A 19,312-nucleotide genomic window follows, 5' to 3' on the forward strand; every position below is an offset into this window, starting at 1 on the left:
GCGCTGCTTCATGATGGCTGCCTGCAGCGGGGAAAGAGAGGGAAGGCTTTGGCCATCACCACGAGGCTGGGACTTCTTTTTTAAAATCGAGACGTGACAGAAATGACACATGCATTTTTCGTTGATAAAGGACTGTCAAATTGGGCGTCAAATTGCAAGGACTGGGCTGCAACTCAGATCCGCTTTTCCTTTGTTCCTCTTTTTAAGAAAGGGGATCAAGACGTCACAAAGGGAGCGAGCAAGTCCCTTTGTCTTTGGTACAAATCCCTTTGTCGTTGGTATCACCAGAGAAATGATCCACTGAGCATGTATAAGAGCTTCTCCTTGTCCTCCTGTGATAACTTTCTCTCCTACATCATCGCCATCCATTCTCGGCGAGAAAAGAGAGCGTTATTTTACCATTCACTATCATCAAACAAGCCCGCACAACCGTCAGGACAGCATGGCAGAAATGATGAAGAGCAAGGGCAGGCTCCCTCTTCTTCATATCCTTCCGCTAGTCTTGCAGCTCGCCAGCCTGGTCCTCGTCCTCCTCGTCTTGACTAATCCGGCGCCGTTTAACGGTAGCGGCAAGCTCAGCCTCTTCACCATTGAGCCCAAGTCGCTCAATGTGACATCGTCTTCGGCAAATGACACTTCTTCGTATCTCCTGACCCTTCCGTCTTCATCGACGACAAATACTTCCAGTCAACCAAATGCTACGGTGGGCGTCAACACGACAACGACGTCGGTCTCCTTGCCTGCGTCTGCCACGACAGCCGCGACTTCAACTACGACACCCAAGAAACGAGAGCTGGAGCGGACCAACGTCAAGCGGGAGAATGTCACGGACGTGCCCTACTATGGCAATGGCACCAACGTCACCGTGTCCAACGGAGACGGTGTGGCGGCTCGCGAGCTGTCGCGCATCGCCATGAAGCTGGGTCCACTGGGCTCCTGCTTCCGCGACGCCAAGGGCGACTGGAGCTGCACTTCGGCCCGGCTCGCATCGACGTTCGACTATGCGCAGCTCGAAGGAGTCGGTGTGCGGTTCAAGACGGCGGGTATGCTCACCGGCATCAGCACCTCGCCCTCGCTCCTCCTTATCGCCCTCCTCGCCCTCGTCGTCAACGTCGCCGTCGCCGCGCCCATCATGATGGCCAAGACGATGCCGGCCAAGTTTGGGAGCATTCTCGAGAGTGGACCACGCGAGAGAGGCCTCCGAGGCGCACTCGACGCCACCTTTTGGCTCCTCATCCTCTCGTGGCTGTTCACCGTGGGCTCCGGTCTGAGCATGCGCATCAGCCTTTCCAAGGCCAAGACAGCTTTCAATGCCGCCAATGCAGGTCTCGCGCTGCCTCTCGAGTCGACGGTGGACCACAACACGTCTGGCGTGACCCTCGCAGCCGATATCGGAGGAGAGTTCGGACTGCTGTGGATGGCGCTGCTCCTCATGGCCACCTCGGCTTTTCTGATGCGAAAGCGAACGCAGAGGGACCGCGCCGTCGCCGAAGCGCGCGCAGACCTCGAGGCACAGTACGGCCGCAAGGTCTTTGAGGCTGGCGATTCGCTGTCGAGTCAAGCCGTCGTCACATCCCGCAGCGTGCCAGCCCGCAGCGTCTCGACAAAGAGCACGTTGGCTGCACCTACCAAGAACGAGCATCTCTACATCCACCACCCATGTCCTCCGCAGCAGACGCACGTCGACATCCACGAGCTTCGAAGCCAGCCCAGCCTGCCGTCTCTGAGACATGTGTACGACATCGACAGCCCCGGCGCGGCGCCATTCTCGGGGTATTACAGCCATCACGAAGAGGTCTTGCGGGATGACAAGTCAAATCCGTCGCCACGACCTCCTCTGTCGTCCTCGTCCTCGTCGTCTTCACATGGGCCTAGGGGCTACTTTGGCGACCTCAAGAGGAGCAACACCATTGATGCATGTCCTACCAACGATCGAAGCATCAGTCCGGCGCCGAGCTACTGGACACAGGCGGCGTCGTGCTACAATGGTCAAGAGAGGGAGAGGGACCGCCTCGAGCGGGAGAGGCGTCTCGAAGCGCTAGAGGCTGAAGAGATGGCTGCCAAGAGGCAGAGAGAGCGTGAGATGATGAGTGCGCTCCGCAAAGAAAGGGAGAGAGAAAGAGAGACGAGCAGCGACTCGCGGAACTACAATGCGCACTGGTGATGCTGGCCATCATCGCTCTTGATCTTTGTCTGAGTTTATCTTCCCTTTATTAGTCATTCAGGATCTTCTACTTTGTTCTGGCCTCGCCTCTAATTCATCGTTGTCTCGACTTCGTTGTCTGACAGGCGCTGTGAGGTCTGAGCGCGAGCCGAAAGGGGCGATGCCGCGATAAGACGGGGTCCCTCCACCGCCGTCCCCTGGACCCATGACAAAAGCCAAGTCGATGGTGTTGTTTGCATGCATGCGCGCGCGCGTTCTGTTTCCGCGCTAATTTCTCAGGGGACAAGTCTCGACTTCCATTTCATCGACCTGGAATCGAGAGCGAGGCCTCCTCCCTGGCTTGCCCCATCCTCCTTCCCACCACTTGAGACGACCATGCGGCACGAAATTTGACAGAAGATGGAAGACATTTGACGACTCTAACGACGGACTCTGTGACGGACCGAACGATAGCATTCTTACGACTGAATCACTCACGAACACATAAGACACAAACACATACCCAAAAACAGTAATCCACACCACCGGGAAACAAAGGGGAAATGCCGCCACGACTGCCCTCTCAGCAGGCTATGGAAATGGTGCGGCCACAGCAGGGAGGAGGCCCCTACACGCCCGTGTCTGGACCCGTCAATAACAGCGGCAGACCTGGGATGAGACAGAGCTACTCGAGCTTGACCCAGCGGTCCGACATGGAGGCCACGCCACGCAATTCCATCTCATCCATTGGCAAGACTCCATTAAGGTCACCTGCGATGGAGGAAAAGGACGGCCTCTATGCATCACAGCCGATGCTGGGGGGAGAGACAGGGCCGGGTCAGAGCGAGAGCGGGAGCAGCATATACGGAGGCGCAGGCCACTACACCGAGGTGTACGACTCGCCCGACCCCTCCTCGCCAGCAACCCGCTACGACAAGTCTCGTCCAAAGGCCGGGCAGGATGACTGGGAAAGGGTCGACGACAAGGCGAGTCTGATCCAGCGCGCCAAGCAGAGAAAGGCGGCCATGCAGGAAGAGATGAACACGCCCGAGGGACTCCAATCGTGGAAGAGGACGCTGGCTTCCGTCGGTCTCCTCTCGGGCACCTTTGATGAGCACGGCGACGATGATGATTGTTACAATGGACCGGGAAATGGCGCCGATACAAAAAGAAAGAGCAAGGGCAATAAGGGCTGGCTGGGCTCAGACGCATTATCTGCCTGCGTCGTCCGAAAGGCCCTGCACACGCTCCCAGTTCTTGTTCTTCTGTGGATCCCGGGCATGGTCGCCATCTTTGGCTATGGTGCCAGTCCCAACAATGACTTTGCGCAGCCGACTCTGCTCGGCACCGGCACCTTCTGGTGGTCCATCTGGCTCTCGTCGGTCTGGGCGTCCATCTGGATCATGGGCCTCCTCGCCCACTGGGTGCCCCGCTTGCTTCGTTACACCACCAGCGACGTCTCGTCGGTGCTCGACCGCCAGATCTACTACCTCATCGCAACAGAGACCTACGTCACCTTTTTCCTCTGGTCCTTCTTCGCATGGGTCTCCTACTTTCTCATTGTCTGGGCCCACAATCCTGCCAGCGGCCAGGCCGATTCCCTCGACCCGTTTCTAACGCCGAGTAACAGCACCTCGACGACGACTTCGAGCAGTACGGGCACCTTTTTCCTCCACCGGCGCGACAGCTCTTCCTCAAATACGGCCAACTATAGCTCAGGGACCCAGGAGAGCATCTTGTTTGGCCGCTTTCTCCTGGGCATCTTCATCTGCAGCATCATTCTCCTCGCCGAGAAGCTGGCAATCCAGTCGATTGCCATGGGCTTTCACGAAGTCACGTACCAGGACCGCATCAATCTGGCTGAATTTCATGTCAAGGTCGTCACGACACTCTATGTGCATTCGCGCAAAGACATCAACAAGCTACGCTCCGAGATGACAGCAGCAGCATCCCCGCCAACGGCCTCTGAGGCCATCAAGGCCAAGCAGAAGCGGCGCATGCAAGCTCAGCCACCTAGAAAGACCGATAGCGTTCTCTCCATTGCCTCGAGGGACCTGATTGGGCCTGCCTTGCTCGCGCCCACGTCCCCAAAGGCAATCGTCACCGCTGCCCTGGAGAGGGCCGAAGAGACGAGGAAACTGGCAAGGAGGGTCTTCTTCTCCTATTCAAAACCCTTGCCGGGTGCTTCACCTTTTGCAGGAAGCGGCGAGGACGACCAGAAGATATCTTCTGGACGAACAGCCGGGGACAAGGACGAAGAAAAGGACGAAGGAGAAGAGCAGACAGAGCGGGTGCTTCGACTCGATGACATCGCCCAATTGTTCCCAAGTCGGCGGTATGCCCAAGCGGCCTTCTCTTGCCTCGACAAGGATGATAACGGAGACTGCACCCTGGAGGAAGTCGAGGCCGGTTTCGAAGAGATGCACCGCGAGCGCGTCTCGCTCCTTGAATCGATGCAGGGTGTCGACGCGGCCGTGGGCAAGCTTGACAAGATTTTCACTTCAGTCTACACTGTCGTGGCCTGCATCATAGTCGCTGCACTCCTCTCGACGCATTTTGCCACCTTTGTCACGTCCTTTGGTACAGCTCTCCTCGGTCTCTCGTGGCTCGTAGCCAGTACCGCCCAGGAGGCTCTCTCGGCTGTCGTCTGGGTCTTTTACAAGCATCCAATCGACTGTGGTGACACTGTCGATATCCCTGATCTGCTCCCGCTCAGCTACACGACCCAGTCACTCAGCGACACAAGCGAGTGTCTCTTCACGGCGACGTACGTCGTCCAGGAGATCAAGCTCCTCTCGACGGTGCTCAAATCGTCGACTGGCAAGTTCGTGCAGGTGTCCAACGCTCAGCTGGCACAGAAGCCCCTGGTGAACCTGAGAAGGAGCGGGCCCATCGAGGAGCTCATCCGCATTAAGGTCTGGTACAGAACCTCGCTCGACAAGATTGAGGAACTCCGAGGTGAGTGGTCCAGTGTTCTCCCTTCCCCCTTTCTTGTCTCACAGCCTTGCTGATGGTTGATCGCACCACGTGCAGCCGAAATGATCAAATGGCTCGATGCGCAAGGCCGCGACTTCAAGCCCGGGCTCGACATCCAGATTGACGGCCCAGGCGACCAGAGCGGCATGACGCTCGTCCTGGGCATCCGGTACAAGTCCAACTGGCAGAACTCTGCAATCAAGGCTCGGAGGCGCAACCGGTGGATCTGCACACTGAAGAACCTCATGTGGACCCTCTCGATCCACGGCGTGCAGGGTGATCCGCTGCAGCCGAGCCCGGTGCAGCTCTGGAGCAGGGTCGACGAGGTGCCGGAGGGCGCGCTCGATCCGGCGCCCAAGGAGAGGGAGCCCATCACCAAGCGGGGCCAGGACGCGGCCGGGGTCAAGCTCATGGACACGCGCAAGCTCAACGAGAATCTGATGGACGTCTACGGCGAATCACCCTCCAACACGTGGGACGACGTCGTCTCGCCCACGCTGAGCCGCGCCGACGCCGTCGTTACGCTCGACGAGGGCGCGGCCTGGCAGCAAAGGCAGCCGCAGCAGCAGCAGCGTGCCCAGACACAAGCGCAGGAGCAGGCGGCAGCGTCGCGACCGAGATTCCCCATCAGCCGGGGCGCAGCTTCGCCCACGTCCCAGTACGTCCCACTACACGTTCAGGCAAGGCGCATGTCTGGTCGGCCAGACGAGTCGATGGCATAGCTTCTGACTCCGACTGCTGTCTCCTCCCTTCCTTGCGCTGAGAGAGTCATACCCTGTTCCTGACATTAATCGAGCTCAATCACCCTCAATGTCTCAAATGATTCAATGCTTCATTATACATGGGGATTCCGTATCGTTGCCTGCTGCTGCCTGTTGCTCTGCTACAATTGGGGATATCTCTTTTCGACATCGGCGTGGCTCCACTGCCGCCCTGAAGCAGTGAAGTCGGCGCTCCTCTGGGGTCCATTACCCTGGCCTCGGATGACGTACTTGTAGATGACGAGGCCCTCGAGGCCCACGGGGCCCCTGGCATGCGTCTTGCCCGTCGAGATGCCGACCTCTGTGCCAAAGCCGTACCGGAAGCCATCTGCGAAGCGTGTAGACGCATTCACGTACACATTTGCCGACGAGACGGACCGGACAAAGGTCCCTGCAGCCGACTCGTGCTCCTGCTCCTGCTGCGTCTGCTCGGCGAGGGCCTTGGTAAAGATGGCGTCGGTGTGGTGGGAGCCGTGGGTGTTGATGTGGGTAATGGCCTCGTCGAGCGACGTGACCGTCTTGACAGCCAGATGCAGGTCGAGGTACTCGGTGTCAAAGTCATCGTCCGTGGCAGCGACGAGCTTGGACCGGTCGAGGGCCTGGTTGAGCGAGAGGGCATCGAGGGACCGCGCGTCGCAGTGCAGCGTCACGCCAGCACGAATCAGCGATGCACTGAGGGCGAGCCACATGGGGCCTTCGAGGTGCACCTCATGGAGAAGCAGCGTCTCGAGCGAGTTGCACGCTGCCGGGTAGTCGGTCTTGGACTCGAGCACGCTTCCCAGGGTCCCCTCGAGGGGGGCATCGTCGTGCACGTAGGCGCAGCAGAGGCCATCGGCGTGGCCCATGACGGCCATGGTGGCCTGCTGCTGGATGCTCCGCACGAGCGCATTGCTGCCCCGCGGGATGACGAGGTCCACGTACTTGTCCTGCTGCAGCAGCCCGGCCACATCCTCGCGCGTCTCGACTGTCTGGATAAAGTCTCGTGGGATCTCGGTCGACGCCAGCGCATCGGCCAGCACGCGCGCCATGACGGCCGCCGTGTTGACGCTCTCCTTGCCACCCTTCAGGATGGCTGCGTTGCCCGACTTGATGGCGAGCGCAGCAATGTTGACAATGACCTCTGGGCGCGCCTCGAAGATGCAGAGCAGCACACCGATGGGGCAGGTGATCCGGTACAGGTCCAGGGCGCCGCTCGAGCCGCTGGGCTCGGCGAGCCTCTTTGCAAAGGTGCATTCGTCGAGCGGGCTGGGCAGCCGCGCCACGTCCTCGAGGCCGTCGAGCATCCCTTGCCATTTGCCCGGCTTGGAAAAAAGATCGAGGCGGGAGACGAGCGAGGAGGAGAGCTTGCCCTGTGCGACGAGCTCCTTGGCTAGCGCCATGTCCTTTTCGTTTGCCGACTGGATCTCGGCCTTGTTGGCCTCGAGATGAGTCTTGATCTTGAGCAGCGCATTGTTCCGCACTGCATCGCCGCGAGACCCAGACGGGAGTCGCTGCGAGGCGGCATCGAAGGCCAGCTTTGCACGGCGCGCGATTGCCTCAGAAGGGGACACCATGTCGCCTCAAGTCGAGTGATGTGACTCAGGAAGCTGACGGCCTGACACAACCTTAAAATTCTAGACGACTCTTCCTTCTGCAGATGAAGAAAAGCCACGTGGATATTTCAACGTTGCTGTAGTGTCCGGCACTCGGGGTCCAGGCGGACGCCGGAAGGCTTTCATACGACTGATGGACCCAGTAGTTCAGCCATCGATTGATCGCCTCGGCCGTTTGATCAATCAATACCCCGGAAAGGCGAGCGAAGCCTCCAACAGAGCGCACACGCACGCACGCACGCACATCAAACCTTGCGAATAAATCCCCGCCTTTAGGCCAATAGGCTTCTAAATTGCCTTTCTCGTTTCTTTTGCTTCCCGAGATCAACCACCGACTGACGAAGCGGACTCGAGCCGGGCGATGATCGTTGCTTCCCTTGCCCGTCGTAGCATCCACTCCAGTCGTCCTCGTCCCCTCGCAACTCTTTCCTCTACCTACGCCGCTTCTTCGTCTCTTTTCTCTTCCACACGGCGCCCCTTTGGCACGAGCGCACCGACGATGTTTGCCCTGACGCCCTTCCGAGGGGCACCAGGGGCTGTGCAGCCAAAGACGTTTTCGCGGCAAGGCGAGCTGCACCGGCTCCCGATTCCGCAGCTCAATGACACCTTTGAGCGCTATCTCACCACGCTTGAGCCCCTGCTTCGCCAGGCCGAGGAGTTTGGCGAGCTCGACGCCGGAAAGACGGCGGCAGAGGAGCTCGACAAGCGACGGGCCTGGGCGCGCGAGGCCCTCAAGCCTGGCAGCTTGGTCAACCGACTCCAACAGAGACTGATCGGTGAGTGGTGCCCAGCACGTCGACTTCTCATCGTCTTGACTCATCGTCTTACGAGCTCTCCCCCCCCCCTTCTCCAATGCCTAGACGTCGACCGGACCACGCCCAATAATTGGCTCGATGATCGCTTCTGGCTCCAAAAGGCATACCACGAATGGCGCGTGCCCCTCCTCGTCAATTCCAACTGGTGGCTCATGTGCCGCGCAGACCCCGACACGCCAGCTGCCGCGCTCGAGCAGCCGGGCGCACAAGCCGAAAAGAGTGGGACACGGATGCCGGCGGCAAAGGCCGACGTGGCCCTGGGCGCGAACTCGTGGCAGGCCTACGAGCACGGCCTCAGGCGGGCCACTTGGCTCATCCACCGTATGCTTGAGTTCAAGAGGCGCCTCGATACGTGCGTGGTTTACTCTCTCTTTCTTTCTTGAGAGCTTCTTGTTCGAACGAGCTGCTGATGCTGACACCCGTTGTCTCTACTCCTACAGACAAGACATTGTGCCAGACGCCTCGAGGGCTGGAGCATTCTGCATGCACCAGTACACAAGAGTGTTTGGCGTCACGAGGATCCCAGCGATCCCGCACGACTGGAACACGGCATCGGTCCACCCCGCCAAGAGCAAGCACATCACCGTCATTTGCAGAAACAACTTCTACCACGTCGATGTCCTCGCAGAAGACGGCACCGGCCTGCCCCTCGAAGACATCGAGCGGGCCCTGTACGAGATTGTCGCAGATGCGCGAAAGGCAGATGGACCGGCCGTCGGCGTGTTGACGAGCGATGGGCGGGACGAGTGGGCACGGGCACGGGAGCATCTCCTCACATCGCCCACCAACGCAGCCAGCATGAGGTCCATCGAGGACTCTCTCTTCAACGTATCGCTCGACTCGGACGTCCTTACACTCCCCTCTGACCACGCCGGCGCGCCGCACAGTGCCACGCCGGACTCTGTCGATGCTCACGCCAGAAACACGTCTGGTGCTGGTCGGGGTGGCCACAACCGGTGGTTCGACAAGGCCATGTCGCTCGTCGTCGAGCCAAACGGACGAGCGGGCCTGATGGGCGAGCACTCGCCCTGCGACGCCCTCATTCCCTCCATCGTCATTGACTTTTGCCTGGGTGTGCCAAGTCCCAAGCCACACGAAGCCTTCCCAAGCGTTCCTCAGACTGCTGAGAAGGGCTCGGGCAAGGGCGTCAAGTGGTCCAAGCTGGCCTGGGAACTCGACGCGCAGACCGAGGCAAACATCGCCAGTGCGTCCGAGGCGGCGAGAAAGATTGCCGCCGGGTCGGACATTGGCATGCTCTGGTACGACGAGTACGGGGCCGAGTGGATCAAAAAGGTGGGCAAGCAGTCGCCCGACGCCTACCTGCAGCTCGTCCTCCAGGTCGCCTTTGCCAACGTCAAGGGACGGCAGAGCCCCACGTACGAGACGGCCTCGACGCGGCTGTACAGGCACGGACGGACGGATGTGATCCGGAGCTTCTCCAAGGAGGCCTATGAATTTGTCAAGGGCCTGCGCGATGGTCTCTCGACAAAGGAGCTCTACCCCTTGCTCTCCAAGGCCACGCAGGCGCACAATGCCCAGACGAGGTCCAGCTCGATGGGGAAGGGCATCGACCGTCACCTGACGGGTCTGCGGCTTGTCTATGATTCTCAGGAAGATGGGCCGGTGCCCGAGTCGGAGGAGAAGCACGTCGACAGCTGGAAGGGCGCACAGCTCCTCTTCAACGACCCCCTCCTTGCGCAGTCGCAGACGTGGAAGCTCAGCACGAGCGGCCTTAGTGCCGGTGACCGCTTCGCCGGTACGGGCTTCGGAGCGGGCTACCCCGACGGCTACGGCATCAACTGTAAGTATCTACTCCCCTTCTTTTTCCCTTCTTCTTCCTCATTCCCTCCCCTTCCCTTGGCTGACTTGCGCATTGCTCCCTTTAGACCTGGCCGGCAACAACCTGCTCAAGTTTGGAATCGAATCCAAGCACCCGGACCAGGGCGGCGAGTCGGGCCCCAACCCGACAAAGACGCTGGCGACGGCCATCGTCGATGCGCTCCGCGTCATGCGCGAAATCTGCGAAAAGGAGGCACCCGCCGTAGCCGAGGCAGAGGCCAAAAAGGCGGGCAAGCTCTGATCAGGAGTAGCTTCTTTTTTGTCCGAAAGGCTGTCTGCTGGCACAGCTCTGAAGCTGCTTCTTTGTTTCTAGTTGACACTTGAATAATTTGTAGATCTTTGAGGGAAAGACGAGAGAGAATGAGCAGCATTTCTTCGAGTGATTCATCCTTCGCTGGAGATGTGTTAGTGCACGCTGTGCGACCCGTCTACCATAAATTCCTGGAGAGCAAAAACATCTATACGAAGGAATACAGTCGAGATCTATACAATGTAAAGAAGACGAAAGAAAGCCAAGGTCCGATCTACTGCTGAAGCAGCTCCTTCCAGCCCCTCTCAAATGCCTCGACCTCGTTGCGATCGAGACCCAACTCCTGCCACCGCGTCTCAATACCGGCTGACGCATCCTTTTCGATGGCTGGGCCCTCGAGATCCTTTTGGAGTGCCTCAAAGAGCTCCGCCGCCGGCTTTGGGTCCGGCAGCTTGAGGTGCTGCTCGCGCGCGCGATCGACAAAGGTCAGGCAGGCTCGCGAGGCCTTTTCTGAATAGTCGAGGTCCGATCGGGGGTCCTGGTCGCCGTCGGGCCCGCCAGCGAGGGGCACATCGACGTCACGCAGCGATGAGAGCGAGGTGTGGACGTGCGAGAGCAGGAGCGAGGCGATCAGGGCCTGTAGGAGGCCCGAAGAGAGGAGTGCAGGCGGAATCGGGGGGTGTGCCACGCCCGAAAGCAGCGTCTCAGGCCCCCTCTCCAACGGCGGCTGGCCGTGGGGGTCCGATCGGGTCGAGGAGGCACTGTTGATGGAATCGGGCATGGGTGCGACAGCAGTAGATCCTGTGGTTGCCGTTGTGGTCTCGCCAGTCGGGGCACCGATGAGCCCAGCGGGCGCCGGCGCTGGCGCCGTCGATGTCGAGGAGCTAGGTGTGACGGGCACCGAGTCGTCCTGGAGCAGGAGCGAGTTGATGAGGAAGGCTGCCTTGCGCCTCAAGGCAACATTGGGATCCAAGAGCGCGCCCTTGAGGGCCATCCAACCCTGCTCGTCCTTGTCGAACAGCGCGACGGCCGACGGGCTGTGCTTGAGGATACCGCTGAGGGCATACATGGCCTTGCTCCGCACTTCGCCGTCCTGGCTGCTCCGCAGGAGGTAGAGGATGGGTGTGAGGGGCTTGTAGGCCAGGATGGCCATCTGCGCTTTGTCGTTGTTCTGCACCGCTGTTCCGACGATCCACAGGACTGCGTGCTGGATCCGAGGTGTTGAAGACGAGGCGGTCAGGAGCGACAAGATGGGCTCCCACATCTTCATGTTGTTGACGTTGTTTGCATTGTCGATCTGTTCAATGAGCTGATAGAGAGGGGAAAGAAGAAGCAAGCTGTCGTCAGTATCTTTCCGTACATGCGAACCTGTCGTCATTGTCACTAACCATCTCAAAGTTGTCCAGGGCGGTGACTCGATCGTCTTCACTCCTCGAGGTATCCATGGCAGCACTGAGCTCTTCCTTCATCATCTGTGCCTCGTTCTTGCCCATCAGTGCATCGTATAGCCCTGGGTCGGCGAGATCCGGTCGCCTTCCTGCCTGCAGATCCGCCGCCACATCGTGCATCGTCTGGCCGTTGGCGGCCCTCGCGTCCGGGTCTGCGCCTTGCTGTGCAATGCTCCATTTCAGGAGGTCGTCCAGGTTTCTCGGTTGTTGTTGTGCCATGTTACAATGTGAGTCTTCGTAGTGGGGACGCAAGAAAAGTCTCGTCCACGGCGTCTTTTGAATCAATTGTCTTGTCAGCGACAAACAAATCCAATCGACGTTGCTCGAAAGTGCTCCAAGGATTTTCGCAGAACAGGTGGAGCAAGGTTTTCTGCCACGTGGTTTTCGCGTTTCGGACTTGCCATTTCCGGCGCGACGCTTCCTCTGGAACTAATGGTCGCGTTTTCTCCAGAGCCTTAATTTTTCGCCGTCGCGTGCCTCTGTTTCCTGTCTCAAACGTCCATCCATCATCGCAGCGACATGATGCCCGAGTCGAGCAGGTTTCCTCTTACTAGCCCCGTCACCATGACAGGCTCTGGTGTCATGTCCATCAGTGAGCGCCGTGCATCAAAGCAGCGGAGCCTGGATGGGATCAAGAGGAAGCGAGACGTGGATGGGGCCGTTGAAGAAGAGGACGAGGACGACTTTGGCCTCGTCTTCTCCGCATCGCACGATGCTGAGGCTCCCAAGCGGCAGCGGTTGTATCAAGGAAATGTGAGTTTTTTTTTGAGCATGTCTCTTTTCTGCAACGCGCTCATTGCTTTTGCCATCTTCAGTCCCAGACCAAGGCTGCCTTCTTTACCATGCCTCTGGGCAGCAGCAGCCTCGACCACCGACCAATTTATCGCGCACCCACCATCGACGAACAGCGTGCTTGGATGTCTGACAGTCGAGCTGGGACATCTCCAAATTCAAGCAACGAAGATGAGATGGATGTGGAGCCGTGCGCGGCGCCAGAGAGAAACCACGCGTCCTCGTCCCTGTGGATGGGAATCGCCGGTGACGTCGAGATGGCTGTCGAAAAGAAGCCCACGTCGATGATGGAAGAGTACGAGTTCCCCTCTGCCATGCTTCGGCTAGAGGTCTCGACACCCACGGGTCATCCCCACCCTTATGGGTCCAGCAGCACCGGCTCTTCATCCCCTTCGTCGCCCATGGGCCACGCGTGGCACGGCAAAAGGAGCCAACTGGGCGCCGCCTACTTTGACCTCCTCCCTTAGGAGCTCCTCCGGCGTTCAGACCCCCCCAATTTTCTCATCCATTGCTCAACATAATCACACATTGTCGTGGTCCCCGTTTCCTTGTACAGTACACTATAATATAGCACATATCTTCGCACTATCCTGCGACAGACTGACTCCAACTCGCTCCTAGGAGATCAAGAGGCTCCCTGGCCCAGTGACAAAAAATGACATACATTTAGGCTATCAACCCGCGCTCTGTCAAAATTTAAGGGAGCTCCGACATATGCAAGGAGCACAGTGGGCGATCTCTTACCGCGTCCTTTGTCTCTCGCCCGAGCAAGAGGGGGGCCCAAGGGCGACAAACTTCTCATGTACCTCGCCCCCTAGCCCGTGCTGGGTCCCGCTCGCTGCGCTGCCAAGATGCCTCTCAAGCTAGGGTCCGATCTATGGCGACTGCTACAACATCAAGCAGCTGACGGCTAGCTAGCTAGCAGTACGTAGTACGGGCCCGAATCGATTATTAACTTGTCACCGCCGCCGCAAGGGCGCCTGTGCAACAAGGCCCCCTGGGTTCGTTGCCTGCTGTTTCCTGGTGTGGCTAGAGGGATCGCCGACCTGCCGTCACTGCCCACATGCGCGGACGTGGGGCAACACCAGAGCATTTACTTACGGGTCAACACGGGACAAGTAGAGGCTGTCCTTTTGTTTGTCTGTGTGAGATGGCGTCTGAGCGAGGAGCGAGAGACACACAGTCCCCACCACGTAAGCGCAGGTAAGCAACTGGGAGAGAGGCGGAAGATCGCTCTGCTGCACCTGCCTCTCGGAAGAGCTGGTTCAGATCCCGGCCAGACGTGAAATCGAAGCTGGACGATGAGCTAATGGCCGGCTTCGACAGTCGCCTGTGCAGAGGAAATTAAGAAGAGGACGTGCTCGGGTCGATCCTAGCCACGCTCTTGGCGCGACTTGCTCCTTGTCTCCTTTCCTCCATTCCCGTTGCTCTCGTCTCGGTTTCCCTGCTCTCGGCCCTTTCCTCCTCTCAGGATCCCAGATTGGTGCCCTCGTGCTCCCTCGATGGCGGGTCGGTCGTCGCGCTTGTCGTTGTCGTACGACGACGCGTTGAGCCTCTATAGCGAATGGCTTGTGGCTGGCCACAGTCCAAAGCTGCCAAGTACAAAGGAGGAGGAGGAGGCACCACCGCGACGGACCTCGACCCAGGCGCTGTCAGACCAATCAAAGGCCAGCACCACAACGGCAGAGAACCTGCGCAGGAAGCTCAAGTCGGATGGTCGCGCGTCGCCATCCTGGACGGCGCGACTGCAGCAGCAGCAGCAGCAGCAGCAGCAGCAGCAGCCCGCGGCGAGCAATCGCGCAAGCATTGGCCTGGGACTAGGCATGCAACTCGATGAAGAGGACAGAGGGCCGGACTCCTCCTCCTCATTGGGCCTCGTCGTGCCTAAAGCGACCGCGTCGTCTACGGCGGCCAAACAACGCGTCGCACCCCGCCACACGCAGCATGCAGTCAGCAGCAGTGCAGCGACGTTGGCTCCTCCGCCATCAGCCCCCTTGCCCGCGCTTCCCCGCGCCAATGCCAGTCCCAATCCGAACGCAAATCCATATCTGATGGTGCATCTCTCGAGCGCGGAGCCACTGTCGCCGAGCGTGGCCTCGCACCACCCCGGCTCGAGCCTGATCCATCAAGCCGACTCGTTCCCTTCTCTCATCGATCATGTCGGCTCAGGAGCGCCAGGAGCAGGAGGGACATTCACGAGGCAGCGAATGAAGACAAATGACACGACGGCCTCAACGACGGGCGAAAAGTCGCCCGGCTTTGGCGGGGTCCTCATGGAGTCCTTTCCCTCGCCGCCTCGGCGTCAGGGAACCACACCTCCATCACCCAAGACGGCGCACCTTGATGTCTTGCCTGCACCCCCGCACAAGCTCATCGCAATCAACCGCAGCGAGACCGATGTGAGCAGCCCTTCTTCAAAGGACGAATCGCCACGGCATCGATTGAGCCCTCGATCGCCCAGGCTGCACGACCGTAGCCCGAACGGCCCGAAACGCGATGACGGCGACTCGGACGATGACGTGTGCCTGGCCTATCTTGCTGAGCGAAAGAAGAGCATTGCCAAAGCTCACCAGGACTCGGGCAAGCGCGTGACAGAGGCAAAGACGACGACAGTGGATCGAGAGAATGCGACGAGGGGTCACTTGAAGTTGGACCCGGAGGAGACAAAGATGCTTCTCGGTGCGGGCAGCTCGCCATGGCGGCCGTCCAGCCGAGGACCAGACCGTGTCGATCGCTCGAGAACTCCCACGTCGCCGCTATACAGCAGTGGACAGGCGCACAAGCCCCTGCCCAGCCTGCCGCTGCCAGACGCATACACGGCAGCGGTGCCTCTCAAAGTAGCCAGCGAGAACATAGTGCAGGCACCGACGTTTGCCGTCCAATCCCTGAAACAACTGCGAGCAGCCGGCGAGCTTCATGCATGGACTGTCGGCATGGATGGGGCGGGCTGCCCTCGTATCACGCCAAGACCAAGCGCATTCCACGATCCCAAGTGCCACTTTGCAGGTCATCCCGTCGTATCGACCCGGCTGTGTGGCTGCCGTGCCATGTACGCACGCACACAGGACGATAACGCAGCCGTGCTTGTTTCGCGCGCAGCGTGGGAGCCTTCTAGTACAAGCCAGGCTCCGAGTCTTGGTCACAACCTGCGAGCCTCCGCCAGCGCGCCGGACCTTCTCGAGCTCGGTGGCCAGGAAGAGGTGCAGAAACACAAGCGCAGACCTACTCTTGAAGACGGTGACACTGAGAATGCGATTGAGCGGCAGCTTACGGAGCGTAAGCACCGGTTGGAAGCACAGAAGCAGGAGCTATCTAAGCTGAGCAAACTCATTGCGCGCATGTCTCAAGATGTTCGCAACCATCGCGCCTTGGCCGAGGTCCGAGACCAGCTCAAGCAGGAGCACCAGCGCAGCTTGGGCCCACCTCAGGCCTCGATCCAGGTCCCTGTTCGAGGGAGCAGCCACTGGTGGCCTGTCGATGATAAAGAAGTCGACGCTGTCTCTGGAGATGCATTGAACAACGATCCACGATCACAGCCCTTTGTCGGGCACCAGACGCCTGCCCTTGCCATCAACAACGCCCACAAAAAGACTTCGACGTTGTCAGCTCCGGTCGTCCACTTTGAGACACAATCCCCTGTTCAGCGTAGCAGCACCAAGTCGCCAGACCCGCCCCCGACGCCTAAAAAGGAGCCGAATGCCATTGCGAAGTGGGCAAAGAAGATGCCAAGTGCATCTTCTCTGGCCGCAAGCAGCTCGCTCAAGATCAAGGTTCCGCTTCGTCGAATGGGCTCGATGGACCAGCTAAGCGCGCCTTCTCTTCGCTCTCCTGTTTCGCCCTTACTTTCTCCGAGGTGGAAGAACAAGCCTCTTCCATCGCCCATAGCTTGCCATCCCTCTTCGCCCTTGAGTCCGCCCCCCGTACAACGAACACCGTTGCCTGCCTCGCCGCAGTCTCCCACGAGGAAGCCGTTTGCTCGCATATCGACGGTTCGCTCCCAGTCCAGAGAAGATAAGCCTGCTTATGAAACAGCTGATGGTGGACAGCGCTTTGCAAACATGGACGCGGTTCAAAGTCGATTCGCGAGCGAGGGTACGAGTTCTTCCGGCACATCCTCGAGCAAAGTCGCTGTTCCAACAACACTCAAGAACCAAGTTACTGGAACGCACCCTCCATCGACGCGGAACACACGGCCAAATCAGCAGCAGTACTTCAAGTCTCCTTCTCCTACCCCTTCGCTCTCGTCCCCACCTCGCACACCTCGGACCCCACCACGAAAGGCGAAGAGGGTTCCAGCGACGACTGGTCGACACACACCATCGGCCTCGTACTCATCGTCGGCCTCCTCGTCGTCGATGTCTACATCGTCGTCAAACAACCATAGCTCACCATTTGCCTCTTCTTCTGCCTCGACATCGCCGAGGTCTGTTCCGAGGGTCATTAGAGGAAGGGGAGATTCGATCTCGACGATTGCGACAACTGTCCTTGACGAAGAAGAAGAGCTCGAAGATGCTTATAAGAAGCTCGTCGAAGACCAGCGGGCGGCCTCTGCGATGGTGAGTCCTGTCTCTCTCTCTTCTTCCCTCCTCACCCTTTGCTGATCTAGAAGCCCGCGGGTCTTTGCTGCAGTCCGGAACATCACAGGACCACAATCGGAACTCCGTGCTGAGCATCACGCCTTCCAAGCCGCCGTCGACCGCGTCGATGGCAAGGATGGAAACTGGCAGCAGCAGCAACCGCGACGCTTTGGGACCAAGGGGCAGACCTACTGTGTCGCCAACGTGGGAAGAAAGGGTCCAGGCGTATCGTGCTCAGACTGTGCTCAGGAATCACGGTGCGGTCGGTGACGAAAACAACGAGCATGGCTCTCCTGCACGGAGCCGCAGGGCGGCAGCAGCGAGCGATGTCGAGGAGATTGGATGCGCTCTGTGATTTTATTTTCCGTACTGTAGTATATTCTAGCAAGCCTTTCTTGCCACCGCGCGAGATTGTCTTGACGACGCTTTTCCTTTGTGTAGCATAGCGAATTTCCCAGCAAGGTAGAATGATATTTTTACAGCTAGAAAAGGAAACGGCCGAGCAGAGAGTAGACACGGGAGCCGGCACGTTTACAGCTTGCTTCTGGCCCAGCCAGACCAGGTCGACGTCTTTTCGCGATAGGGCAAGACATCGTTGTTCATCCAAGACAGCACGCTCTGGACGACCTGATCTGGCCCCTCGAGCATGGCCCAGTGACCGGCCATGGGCATCTCCTGGATCACGAGAGGCGTCTCCTTTGGGTAGTGCTTTGCCGTCTTTTCCGTCGTCGAGACCGGCGACGTAGGGTCAGCCGTGGGGCACAAGATCTTGTACGGCATTGCCGGCAGCATCTTTTGCGGCCTCTCGCGGTCTTCGTCAAAGTTGACCTTGCGCGTGCGGTACCAGTTGAGAGCGCCGTCGATGGACGCGCCGCCACGTTGTGGATCAAAGAGGCGCTCAAACACGGCACGGTCCTCGGCCGTCTTGATGAGCGACGTACGCTCCAGAAGCTCGTCCAATGATGTCTTGGAGGAGCCAGAGGATACGAGAAACTTTTCGAGGGAGCCCAGCGTCGTCATATCAATGTTGAACACGGACCGGACGTCGTCCGACGACTGTTGGAGGAGAAGCGAGGGAGCAATGAAGATGAGGTGCAGGAATCGCCAGATCTTGAGAAAAAAGGGATCGAATGTCAGAGTGAGATCGAGTGAGGGGGAGGGACGGTGAGCGCATTCACTCACATGCTTTCCAATGATATCGGTCGAGCGAGGATCATCGAAGAAGACCTGGTAGCCAAAGTGGGGGAACGTCTTGACGATCTCATTTGTTGAGAGGTATCGACTCGAGGGTGCAGCGTATGCGGCAGCGATTCTTTCGTCTCAAGGTGCGTCAGCCACTGTGGAGTATAGTAGAAGCATGGGGCAGCCACTCACCCATGAACGCCCAAGAGCTTCTCCGGGATCCAGGTAGCGAGCTTCCAGGCGAGCCAGCTTCCCCAATCGTGGCCGACGACGGCAAACTTGTCTTCGGTGTTGCCCAGCACAGTCTCCATGAGGCCCTTCAGATCGAGCGCAATGGCGTGCGCTCCGTACTCTGCCAGCCGTGTCTCCTTGTTGGGCGCAGACGACCGGCCATAGCCGAGCAGGTCCGGGACGATGCAGCGGAAGCCCGAGAGCGAGATGGGCGACAGCACCGACCGCCATCCGTACGACGAGTCGGGGAAGCCATGCAGAAAGAGGATCGTCGCCTTTGTCGGCACACCCTCGGGCGGCTTGACGTCGAGGTAAAAGTAGCGGCGCTGCGTGGGCGGTGCGAGCGGGCGAGAGGGCGGAGACGTGGGCGGGGTCACGTAGTAGGAAGAAGGAAAGCGGGCGTGAAAGGCCTGCATGGCAATGTGCTCGCGCGCAGACGATGCCGCTCGATCAACGTCGCCGACCAGCTGCGCAACCTGTGAGTCTTGCATTGCGGGTCGAGGGGTCCGGTGTTGTAGAGAGTTAAAAAGCCGGTCCTGCGCACCAAGAACAGCTAGTCCTTCTGGCCGCCGTCGCACGGGCCTCCCTCCCCTCCTTTGGAAAGGGCAATTCTCTTCATCTCTTCACGCAACAGATTCAGGTAGGTTCGCAGGTGAGGGAAGGTTTGCACAAGCCAGAGCACTGCATTGGGAGAGCCACCACCGAA

The 19,312-nt window shown here is 59.2% G+C and overlaps 7 protein-coding genes across 7 annotated transcripts; 4 read left to right on the forward strand and 3 right to left on the reverse strand.

Moving 5' to 3' along the window:
- Positions 1-442: 442 nt before the first annotated feature.
- On the forward strand, positions 443-2,164 carry FA10DRAFT_286442 (hypothetical protein; the record flags this gene model as incomplete). The annotated part of the gene is made up of 1 exon (XM_025524073.1): positions 443-2,164. One exon carries the CDS (start codon positions 443-445, stop codon positions 2,162-2,164), a length of 1,722 nt encoding a protein of 573 aa, XP_025377961.1.
- Positions 2,165-2,467: 303 nt separating this feature from the next.
- Positions 2,468-6,012, forward strand: FA10DRAFT_267198 (hypothetical protein). The gene is made up of 2 exons (XM_025521813.1): positions 2,468-5,101; positions 5,177-6,012. The coding sequence occupies exons 1-2, from the start codon at positions 2,707-2,709 to the stop codon at positions 5,839-5,841; spliced, it is 3,060 nt and encodes a 1,019-aa protein (XP_025377962.1). The 5' UTR covers positions 2,468-2,706; the 3' UTR covers positions 5,842-6,012.
- FA10DRAFT_122945 (gamma-glutamyl phosphate reductase GPR) lies at positions 5,922-7,496 on the reverse strand. The gene has a single exon (XM_025517934.1). It carries the CDS (start codon positions 7,431-7,433, stop codon positions 6,003-6,005), a length of 1,431 nt encoding a protein of 476 aa, XP_025377963.1. The 5' UTR covers positions 7,434-7,496; the 3' UTR covers positions 5,922-6,002.
- A 96-nt stretch (positions 7,497-7,592) lies between these two features.
- On the forward strand, positions 7,593-10,513 carry FA10DRAFT_267200 (acyltransferase ChoActase/COT/CPT). The gene is made up of 4 exons (XM_025521814.1): positions 7,593-8,248; positions 8,333-8,639; positions 8,728-10,088; positions 10,174-10,513. Exons 1-4 carry the CDS (start codon positions 7,834-7,836, stop codon positions 10,365-10,367), a joined length of 2,277 nt encoding a protein of 758 aa, XP_025377964.1. The 5' UTR covers positions 7,593-7,833; the 3' UTR covers positions 10,368-10,513.
- Positions 10,514-10,650: 137 nt separating this feature from the next.
- Positions 10,651-12,068, reverse strand: FA10DRAFT_252374 (Fes1-domain-containing protein; the record flags this gene model as incomplete). The annotated part of the gene is made up of 3 exons (XM_025519648.1): positions 11,765-12,068; positions 11,272-11,685; positions 10,651-11,196 (listed from the first exon to the last, which is right to left on the reverse strand). Exons 1-3 carry the CDS (start codon positions 12,041-12,043, stop codon positions 10,651-10,653), a joined length of 1,239 nt encoding a protein of 412 aa, XP_025377965.1. The 5' UTR covers positions 12,044-12,068.
- Positions 12,069-12,340: 272 nt separating this feature from the next.
- Positions 12,341-13,288, forward strand: FA10DRAFT_301971 (hypothetical protein; the record flags this gene model as incomplete). The annotated part of the gene is made up of 2 exons (XM_025525049.1): positions 12,341-12,577; positions 12,640-13,288. 2 exons carry the CDS (start codon positions 12,344-12,346, stop codon positions 13,081-13,083), a joined length of 678 nt encoding a protein of 225 aa, XP_025377966.1. The 3' UTR covers positions 13,084-13,288.
- Positions 13,289-17,563: 4,275 nt separating this feature from the next.
- Positions 17,564-19,122, reverse strand: FA10DRAFT_267202 (alpha/beta-hydrolase). Its single transcript, XM_025521815.1, has 3 exons — positions 18,568-19,122; positions 18,376-18,505; positions 17,564-18,303 (listed from the first exon to the last, which is right to left on the reverse strand). The coding sequence occupies exons 1-3, from the start codon at positions 19,095-19,097 to the stop codon at positions 17,725-17,727; spliced, it is 1,239 nt and encodes a 412-aa protein (XP_025377967.1). The 5' UTR covers positions 19,098-19,122; the 3' UTR covers positions 17,564-17,724.
- Between the last annotated feature and the right edge of the window lie 190 nt (positions 19,123-19,312).

The sequence above is a fragment of the Acaromyces ingoldii genome (genome assembly GCF_003144295.1).
Source record: "Acaromyces ingoldii strain MCA 4198 unplaced genomic scaffold FA10scaffold_3, whole genome shotgun sequence".
Lineage (NCBI taxonomy): Eukaryota > Fungi > Basidiomycota > Exobasidiomycetes > Exobasidiales > Cryptobasidiaceae > Acaromyces > Acaromyces ingoldii.